The 10,938-nt window shown below is 40.5% G+C and overlaps 1 protein-coding gene across 1 annotated transcript; it reads right to left on the reverse strand.

The window, feature by feature from the left end:
- Window positions 1–4,040: 4,040 nt before the first annotated feature.
- Window positions 4,041–5,487, reverse strand: LOC118751521. Its single transcript, XM_036486352.1, has 2 exons — window positions 5,401–5,487; window positions 4,041–4,472 (listed from the first exon to the last, which is right to left on the reverse strand). Exons 1-2 carry the CDS (start codon window positions 5,485–5,487, stop codon window positions 4,041–4,043), a joined length of 519 nt encoding a protein of 172 aa, XP_036342245.1.
- Window positions 5,488–10,938: the final 5,451 nt, after the last annotated feature.

Below are 10,938 nucleotides of genomic sequence, written 5' to 3' on the forward strand. Positions count from 1 at the left end.
ACTGTTAAAGCAATTTTGATCATTCAAAAAAAAAAAACAAAAAAATTGTGGTACACAGCTCAGTACACTGTTAAAAAAGATTTAATGATAAAAAAAAAACAAAAAAATAGTGGTACACAGCTCAGTACCACTGTTAAAAAAAATTTTATGATAAAAAAAACAACAAAATAGTCGTACACAGCTCAGTAACACTGTTAAAAAAATTTAATAATAAAAAAAAAACAAAAAAATAGCTCAGTAACACTGTTAAACAAATTTAATGATAAAAAAAACAAAAAATAGAGGTACACAGCTCAGTAACACTGTTAAAAAAATTTTAATGATAAAAAAACCAAATAAATACTGTTAAAGCAATTTTGATCATTAAAAAAAAAATAGTATACAGCTCTGCAACAAAAAAAAAATAGTGGTTTAATTATTAAAAAACAAAAACTCAATAACACTTAATTTCTCTATCTATACTTATTTATGAGTCATACACAGAAATTTAGTATTTTTAAAATTTGGCTGCTTCGCCTCTTTATTAAATTTGTTAAGCAAAAAATATGTTCTTATTCTTATATATATACATTTCATTATTTCAATTTTCACAACAATAGTAGGGCTCTACATCTGCCATCTTTTCAAAGAGGATTTGCGAAAAGCCAATCCTATGACAAGTAGAATCGAAATGTTCCGCATAAATATTCTCGATTTTTGAAATGAATTTGTGGGATGTCCACAATAAAATAAGATTTATTTTCCAAGTATATTTAATGTATATTCTAGTTAAAGTTGCGAGCACTCAAAATGTGACAGGTGTTCCACGAAGTTGGATAACAAGAGAAAGAGAACAAGTTTCTTCGTTGCCACTTGTTTACAAAACAATTAAATTAACAAACGCTCAGCGTCGCATTTCATGATTGAGAATGAACTATATTATATGTACGCCACATCACTCCCCCCTACGTAGGAAAGCGAAAACGTACTCGTCGTCCGGATTTTGTATGATATTCCTTGTGCTGAATGTCTTGTTTCGACGCGGTTTGGTTATCCTCGGCGACGAAAGCTGCTTTCAGCCGGTCGATGGAAACGTTCACGTCCTTCCCTCGGATATTGATTTTAAAAAACTTTTCCTTCCGTTCGATTACGGGAAATGGTCCCTCGTATGGTGGTTGAAGAGGCTGACGAACCGCATCGTTGCGCACAAAAACTGCTAGTGTGGAGTATAAATTCTTTTCCACAAATAGCAAATGCGCTGAGTTGTTTGTTGTGGGAGTGGGCTGCAAAGACTGCATGCGAAGGCGTAGCTTTTCAACTAAGTCGCATTCGTTGATGTTAGGCGCGTGTTGTTCGGAAAAGAATTGGCCAGGTAATCGTAGCGTGCTACCGTAAACCATCTCTGCGGGTGTAGCTTTCAAGTCATCTCTCCATGATGAACGGAACCCTAAAATAATAATTGGAAGCACTTCGACCCAATTATCCGTCATGTGACATTTTAACGCTGCTTTCAAGGACCTATGCCAACGCTCGATAAGCCCGTTTGACGTTGGGTGATACGCGGTGGTACGTAGGTGTTTTATGCCTAGAAGTCCGGATAGCTCTCGGAAGAGTGCAGACTCAAATTGCCTGCCCTGGTCAGTTGTCACTCTACTCGGCACTCCAAATCTAGCGATCCAGTGTGTGTAAAAATTGAAAGCGATTGTCTCCGTCGTCATGTCTTCCAACGGATATGCCTCCAGCCAACGGGAGTAGCGGTCGACTATCGTGAGGCAGTATCAATACCCCTTGCAAGGTGGCAATGGTCCGACGATGTCCATGTTTATGTGGTCGAACCTTTGTTCCGGCAACATGAATGTTGATAGCGGTGCTCGGTTGTGGCGCTGTACTTTGGCCTTCTGGCACTGAATGCACTGTCTGGACCATAAGCGGCAATCCTTTCGAAGACCTGGCCATACGAACTTCTCGGCGACCAGTTTTGTGGTTTTGGCAGCGCCTGTGTGAGACATTTTGTGTATGGAGTCGAAGGCTGGTCTGCGAAAGGAAGGAGTTAAGTATGGTCGGGCTCTACCGGTGCTCACGTCGCAAAAGATTTCGATGTCTGTGCCTGGAATCAAAAAAGGTTTCAATGTTAGGCTTGACTTTGAATTAAGTGAACTCTGAAACTCTGAATCGGTCTGTTGACTCTTTGCAAGCTTGGCAAAGTCCGTCGTGCACGTTGTGTGTATGGCGTCGATACGTGAGAGTGTGTCTGCCACTACGTTGTCGTTTCCGGGGATATAACGAATGTCCGTTGTGAATTGGGCGATAAATTCTGAATGTCGCATTTGACGCGGGGATGCCTTTTCCAGCTTTTGCTGGAACACGTATTGCAATGGCTTATGATCGGTGAGAATGAAAAATTCCCTACCTTCCAGCATGTGTTGAAAATATTTGACAGCTTTGTACGCTGCCAACAGTTCGCGATCATAGGTGCTGTATCTCGTTTGTGCTTCGGTGAGACGTTCAGAGTAAAATCCCAGTGGTTGCCACTGATCGTTGTCGTGTTGTTGCAATACAGCACCCACAGCCGCTCCCGAGGCGTCCACCGTCAAGCTGAGTTTCGCATCGGGCTTTGGGTAAGAGAGTAGAGTCGCTTTGCACAAGTCGTCTTTACACTGCTGAAATGCCTCTCTCGCTTCGTGGGTCCACTCGATTTCGGATGTGTCATTCTTCTTGTTGCCTTTCACGAGTTTACATAAGGCTGTCTGCGTTTTCGCGGCGTTCGGCAAAAACCTACGAAAGAAATTGATCATGCCGAGAAAGCGTCGCAAATCGCACGACCTTTCGGGCAGTTGAAAATTTCGAATAGCCTGTACTCGTTCCTCTGGGGGTGAGATTCCGCTTCTGTTGATTGCGAACCCTAAGAATTTCACTTCAGGTTGGCCCAATACACATTTCGGGCGGTTTATAACTAACCCGTACTCACCGCAGTTTTTCGAACACCAGTCGCAGATGTTGGCGGTGCTGGTTCATATCCTTCGACGATATCAAAATATCATCGAGGTATGGCCAAGCGAAGTCGTATTCACGGAAGATGTGGTCCATAAATCTTTGGAATGTTTGACTAGCATTTCGTAAACCGAAGCACATGAAGGGAAATTCAAACATGCCGAATGGCGTAGTGATTGCCGTCTTCGGTATGTCGGTTGGCTCAACGGGAATCTGGTGGTACGCGCGACCTAGATCGAGTGTGGAAAAAATACTACAGCCATGAAGCGAATGAGTGAAGTCGTGCAGATGAGGAATAGGGTACCTGTCTGGCTCGGTAACAGCGTTCAACCTTCGAAAATCCCCGCAAGGCCTCCATTCGCCATTTTTTTTCCTCGCCATGTGCAGAGGGCTCGCCCATGGACTGCGAGATGGGCGACAAATACCTGCGTCTAGCAAGAACTGTATCTCTGCTTTCGCGGCTTTCAGTTTCTCCGGAGATAACCGTCTCGGTTTGGAGAAAACTGGTGGACCTCTGGTGACGATGTGATGCGAGACATAGTGTTGTGGTTGTGCGGTCGCAAAATTTTCTACCGTGATGTCTTTGAATTCACTCAATAGATCCTGGAACTGTTGACTCTTGTTGATGCATAATAAATTCAACACTACCTTTTTATCAGCTGACAGCGAGCAAAGTTTGGCTATGTTTGTCATATCGTCGATGAGTTTTCGTCATCGTCGATGAATTTTTCGGTGTCGTAAGTTGACCGACAGGTTAAAATATGCTAAAAAGTCGGCCCCGATGATGACCTGTGACACGTCGGCAACGATAAAATTCCAGCGAAATTGGCGGCGAAGTCCCAAGTTGACAAACATAGCCTTTTCATCGTAAGTTTTTATGGTAGACTTGTTTGCTGCGTAGAGGTAGTTGTTTTTGTCAGGGTATCTGCGTGGTTGTTGCGTCGGTGGAACAACGCTAACTTCAGCTCCCGTGTCTATAAGGAATTTGATTGCGGAGTTCTTGTCCAGAACGATGAGGCGGCGGTTCGTATTGTTGAGCCTGTCGTTGACCGCCATTGACGACAGACTAACTAGTTTAACTTTTTGGAGCATGGACTGCGACATTTCTTTGCATCGTTGCCAAATTTGAGATGGTACCAACACAATCCATTCGAGTCGGCGTTTCGCGTGCCGGAGTGTGACGGAGGACGGTACCTGGTTCGACTTCTGGATCGGCGATTTATGTTTGCTTTTATAGAAGCGATCTCTTTTGTGATTTCAGCCAGCTGTTGCTCGATATTAGATTGCGTATGTGCGGCTGTTTGTTGGGTCTCGACTGCGCTGACATGTGGTGTATCGCTAACCTCACTTATTTTATCAGCGAGCAGTGCTACTTTGTCGAGAGGCTCATTGCTGATGGAAATGATAAGCCGCATGTTGGAAGGTAAACGACTCATCCAAATGGACTTGAGAATGTTGTCGTTTATTTCGCTGCCGGCCAAACTACGTATTTCGCGGCTTGTCTGAAAAGATATGAGAAACGCTGCGGAGTTATTCTCACATCAAATCTCACATCTTATATGACCAAAAAAGTTTTCCAATTTATCTTGACATAATTTTCGAGTCATTAAATGCTGGAATCCCTTATGTGACCAAAAACGCCACAATCGTCGCAAACTACTAATATGTATTGAGTAGCCACCCCTTAATGAAATAGAAAGAGTTGGTGATATCACGACCAAGGTAATCATGAACTTTCAAAGAACTAAGAAACTTCTCGGCTTCCTCCAGAAAAGTAATTTGTTCCGCAGTTGCTGAAAACGGTTGCTTTAGGTTGCCAAATATTAAATAACTTGTCGAAAAAAAGGACAAATTCGGCTGTATTAAGATAGTTTGGTGACTTAGAAATGTTTAGGCGCGCCGAGCTGTATAAAGCGAACATTGCGCTTGCCACAGAATTGCTGAGAACTTGAGCAGCTAACTTAACATTAATTTTTTGAAAAGTGTTTGATTTAATATGGGCCGAGTTTAATTTATGAGTGCAACTGATATCTGAAAGGCAACCTTGCTCATGCAGATGGACTATATCATTCCAATCTATTGGCCTGCCATTAAAACTGACTATTCTTCTTGTTTTCAATGCAGTTCCGTGTAATTTTTAAAAGATGCGGAGAATCGTAAAGGTATACGATTTCTTGGCCATTGACTTCAAAAAAGGGTCTCCTTAGAAACACCTACGATCCTACAAAAGCTCATAAAATTGGACCTTTGATCGCTAACTAATTGGCAGGGATGAAGACCAATACCCTGGAGTTGACTTATCGCTTCAAAAATGTATTTCTTCATCACATCTCCTCTACCCGATTTGTGAACAAGAAAATATGCTAGAGGGTGCGTCCAAGACTCCCCGCCAATGCCTTGGACGAAAAATGTGAGAACCCTGGAGGCGACCCTGGAGGTACGATTTTCATCAACATAATCCTCCAGACCAACAATATAATCCCTACTCTCATATTGTAAATTGATCTTCAGGGACATTTCGTCACAGCATATCGACACATATCGCTGAGCGTCAGTGAAGCCCCGGCTTCTCAACTCCAGGGCTTTAATGCTGCTAGAGCTGCAGCCAGGGTCTCTCGGCCTACCTCGAACGAATTGTTCAAGAGTTCTTCTGGAAGGCCAATTTTATATTTGGGCTTCAAATACCTTAATGCAACGGGCGACAAAAATTTAACTGCCAGAGCTAAAGTCTTTAACTCCCTATCAAATCTATACCCTTTTGGAGTTCTAGACGAATTTCTGAGGCAGTTCCTCACACATATCGCAAGATGTGAAGGTATCTTGCCGAGAAGCTCATCGATTTGTCTACTTCCGTCCTGCCCCGGAATAGACAAAATTTGACCCTCGTAAACTCTCTACCTCCTCTAACTGAGTCACCCTGTTGCGGAGATATTCTAATTCCCGCTCTTTGCTAATTAAATCCTCCTTGTACTTTCGCTTTCTAGGAGTCCCTTCGGTTAAGTACTCGTCTGTTTGTGTATGACGACTATTTGACCAAGCTTCTTGGTCCTAAAGAAGAAGAACATGGGAGTTCTTCAAATAAAGGGAGAAAGGACTCTTGTAAAGGGCCACAATTTCAAACTGATCGCAGTTTGAAGTACAAAGTACCGGATTGAAATCTTCTACACCTAGCTCTATTACAGTTCGTTCGTTTTCTAAACCTAAGCTACCTGCCTCTAAATTCGTCCTAGAGTCTTCTAACCTATCTTCTATTACTGTGGGTGAACATAACTTAATACTAATATCAGGGATAGCCCACTTCTGAAGTAACCTTCCATTCCCCATCCTCATTTTCAGGGAGAAATGCCTCTGGCAAGCGAAAATATATTTCGCTGTTGGGTTGACTACGCCCAACAGCTCCATCCACTGACTCCGCCTAGTAAAATTAAAAAAAAAAAAGAATTAAAACCATTAAATTACTAAATTTTATACAAGCTACCCAATAATTACCACAATAAACTTTAGAAGACCACCCAGATAACCGAAAAAATACCCTTATAAAAGTGCACCGTTTTGAAATATTAAAATTTTTCATTTCTTGAGCCGTATGAATTAAAAAAAAATTTACTTTTTCTTAAAATTTCAGACCTTTTACTCGATTTATTATAACGAAATTTTTATAAAAGGTGTAGGATTTTAAGAAAAATCAATTCCTTAGTTTTTATTCACACGCCCATTATCAATTATTTTTAGTTAGAAAATATCAAATATTGCAAAAACGGCCATACTTTTTAACAATAGGAAGCAAGAAAAACTAAAGGCACTAAAGTAATGTAAACTAATGTAAAAGACTTAAATAAATCTTAAATCTGTGGCAACCTACTAGTTTAATGCTAATGCAACCCTGTAGACTACTAATATAGGGGCCAGATGGCAACACTGGTCGAAGGCCATTGAAATAAAGAGGATTGTTGATTGAACACTTATCGAAAGCGGTCGTTTATTTGCTAAAGCTCAGGTGTGGACCGAACAGTATTAATTTAATAATTTAAAATACCTAAAATACATCGTGTCCGGAGTGAATTTATAAAACTTGAGAACTTAGGAAGTAATGCAACTTAAGTGGACGGAAGCTAAGGAAAAGGCAACTTAAGAGTACCGAAGGTGATCTTAAGAAGTGACTAGTAAAATATGGCGTCGAAAGAGGACGTAATAGCAGCCCTGAGAGACATGGGGGTTGAATTCCCTGAGACAGCTACAATTTCGCAGCTACGTTCATTATTGGAAGGTGTAGTGGGTACTGCTCCGGTAGCTCAAAATCCAGGCGAAAACACCAGCGTGGATGAAGAGGCACGCGCGACCAACTGTACTCAGGTAACAAACGTCGCCATTTCTGAAAAGAACGGTGACGAGGTGGGCATACAAAAAGGCGGTCGTGAGCAACATGAGGTACAGGCGGCAACCGACAAAAGCGACGCCGGTGATTTAGCGCGAATTGAAGCAGACTTGGAACGACGCTTGCGTATTTGCAAGCAACGACGAGAATTGGAAGAAATGGAGATCAGAGATACGACCGAGCGAAAATTAACTTTTAGCCTGAATGACATCGAATGCTCGATTGAGAAATTCAGTGGAGACAACCATCATGGCATTCGTAAATAGGTGGCCGACTTCGAGCTGACAACGCAAACCTATAGTTGCAACGAGAAAACAAAATTGCTACTCGCTCGTAGAGTGCTGACCGGGAGTGCTCAATTGCTCCTAAGAACCATAACGTTTTCGTCATGGACCGAGTTGAAGACTATGCTACTGAAGGAGTTTGGCAGAACATTAAATGCCAGAGACGTTTTTAGGAAATTGGAGTCTCGAGCTTGGGACAGAAAATCGGAGACTCCATTTCTATGTGTGGGTGCATTGGTTAGTGAAGCAGAGGAATACATAGTGGATGGGCTGCGAGACAAGTCGGCAAATAGCTTCATTTTTTCCAACGTATCCACCACCGAGCAATTGAAGCAACTTTTGCCTAAATACGAAAAACTAGTCCAGGCAGCTACGGTAAAAACAACGAGTGCAGCGGTTCCCCAGCGTGCAGAGGTAAGGTGTTATAATTGTACGAAATATGGCCATTATGCATCCGAGTGCCCGAACGAAAAACGTCCAAAAGGAGCATGTTTTAAATGCCGTAAGACGGATCACCAATATGTAAACTGCCCACTGAGAGTAGTCGCCGCTCTTGAGAGGGAAGCTGATTTTGAACGCGTAGAAAGTAGAGAATGGGTGAGTGTCGCTTTTAATAGAAATTATGAATGTAGTCCACAGTTTTTGAATTCCTTTCGATTTTTGATACGGGCAGTCCGAATAGTTTTGTTCGAAGATCCTTGGCTGCATCTGCGAATCCCCAACTTAAATTACACACCGAAGTAAATTCGCAATTTAGAGGAGTGGGCAGCCAACGAAAAAAATAATTTGGGAAAATTAATGCAGCAATTAAATATGCTAATACCATCAAACCCTTACCGCTTTTTGTATTATCAGACGAAATATTACCATTTCCATTATTGCTAGGAAATGATTTTTTGAAACTATTCAATATAAGTTTATACAAACGTGTAGAACACGGAAATAAATATAATTCCAAAATCCTTAATGATAGGTGTATAGCATGATTCAATAATTAATTAATTGATTTATTATTGAATCATGGGTGTATAGAAAGTGAAAATGAATTAAATAAAAACAAACTTGAAGTACAAAATACGAAAATTGTGAAAATTGTTGAAGGAAAAGAAAACTTGGGAAACGAATCGTTTAATATTTGTGAAATTGGGATAACGCAAGATGAGGGAAATTTTGATATGAACCCTACGTTATCGGTTACTGATGTGAAACGTTTCGAAAAAATGCTGAAAACAACATACATTGAAAAAGTAACTTAAGAATTGCCCGATTGTGAGTACGAAGCGCGAATTATTTTAATATCAGACATTCCAACCTTCTCCAGACCAAGAAGACTTTCGTTTGCAGAGAAAAACGAGGTAGATAGAATCATCGAAGAATTGCTAGCGAAAAAAATTATAAGGCTAAGTGAATCAGCGTACGCATCTCCAATTGTTTTAACGAAGAAAAAGTCTGGAGAAACGAGGATGTGTATTGATTATAGGAACGTAAACGAACTTATCGCCAGGGGTAATTATCCACTACCATTAATTGAAGATTGCTTAGAGTACCTAGGAGGGAAACAAATTTTTAGTGTACTAGATTTAAAATCAGGATTCTACCAGATTAAGATGGAAATTAAATCAATTCCGTATACATCTTTTGTAGTCCCTCAAGGGCAATATGAATTCTTGAGAATGCCATTTGGCCTAAAAAATGGGCCAGCTATTTTTCAGCGGTTTATTACCAGGATTTTTAAAGATTTTATATCGAAAAATGAAATTAGAATTTACATGGACGATATTGTGGTGGGAACTAAGACTGTAGCCGAACATTTTAATTTGTTGAAACGAGTTGTGCATCGTTTAGCCGAGTACGGATTGCAGCTCAAACTAGAAAAATGTAAAATTGCTTACTATGAAATAGAATACTTAGAAAATAGGGTATCAGCAGAGGGCATACAACCTTCGGTTTCGCACAAAATAGCTATCTGGAATTACCCACAACCGAGAACCCAACGGGAGGTAAAGGCCTTCGTTGGGCTTTGTTCTTATTTTCGGAAGTTTGTTCAATCCTTTTCGCTTATAGCACGACCTTTATTTAACATTATTAAGGGGAATGGAAAATTCGATCAAAAAGTTAATTTTTATAGGGAATGTGAAAGAGCATTTAACACCCTGAAAGAAAAGTTAGCATCAAGCTCTGTATTGTCAATCTATAGTCCTCATAAGGAAACAGAACTTCACTGTGATGCTAGTTCACAGGGGTTTGGCTCAATACTTCTGCAGAGATAAGAGGGGTCAGGTTTCCACCCAGTGGCATATTTTTTCAAACGAGCAACGGAAGCGGAAAGTCGTTACCATAGTTTCGAGTTGGAAACCTTGGCAATCATTTATTCCCTCCGTCGATTTCGTGTATTTCTAGAGGGTATCAGATTTAAAATTATTACAGATTGCAATTCACTCGCTCAGACTCTAAGTAAAAAGTTAATAAACAGTCGCATTGCCATATGGGCGTTAGAACTCGAAAATTACGACTACTCAATCTGTCATCGAGCAGGAGCAAACATGCCCCATGTCGATGCTCTCAGTAGAAATTACCTCGATTGTGATAACGTCATAGCAGTCAGTGACTCCGAAGACATTGATTTTCAACTGCAAGCTATGCAGGCAAGGGATGGAAAAATTAAACTACTTAAGCAGGAATTAGAGGGAAAAGACCTAGACAACTTAGCTACCTGTTACACTGAGATGTGCCCTCTTCGTACGTATATATACATGTAATTATATTTAGCCATAGTAATATCACAAAGTTTTATTTTATTCTAAATTTATACAACCTAATACCTGTGCCAGTTTTGTTTATCTTACATTAGTCCTGCTTAAATATTTTCATTATAACCTTTATTGTCTCATCTTAATAATATTATAAATGTGAATGTAGCGATGTTTGGATGTTCACGCTTCTGTTCCTCAATCACGTGAGAATGGCAAGACGGATTTTCTTGAAATTTGACATCCAGACAGCTAATAGTCTGGAAGGAAGTATAGGCTATCGATATTTTTCGATAAATTTATCGATAGCTGAGTTATCGGTCAAAATGTGATTGCCAAAAAAACCTTAAAATTACCCTACAATATGGGTATCAAACGAAAGGGGAAGGCCCCAGGTTTCATTTGGACTTCGATATATTTCGATAAATTTATCGATAACTGAGTTATCGGTCAAAATGTGATATCCCAAAAACCTTAAAATTTCCCTACAATATGGGTATCAAACGAAAGGTGAAGGCCCCAGGTTTCATTTGGACTTCGATATATTTCGATAAATTTA

Source organism: Rhagoletis pomonella, unplaced genomic scaffold (genome assembly GCF_013731165.1).
Source record: "Rhagoletis pomonella isolate Grant_MI unplaced genomic scaffold, Rhpom_1.0 Rhpom_scaffold_00754, whole genome shotgun sequence".
NCBI classification, from domain to species: domain Eukaryota; kingdom Metazoa; phylum Arthropoda; class Insecta; order Diptera; family Tephritidae; genus Rhagoletis; species Rhagoletis pomonella.

Excerpts from the sequence above, each read along its gene's own strand:
- LOC118751521 (XM_036486352.1), bottom strand. The coding sequence starts at position 5,487 with ATGTCCCTGAAGATCAATTTACAATATGAGAGTAGGGATTATATTGTT. Across the intron at positions 4,473-5,400 it reads ATGAAAATCGTACCTCCAGG|ACAAGCCGCGAAATACGTAG; the intron begins GTCGCCTCCAGG and ends ATATCTTTTCAG.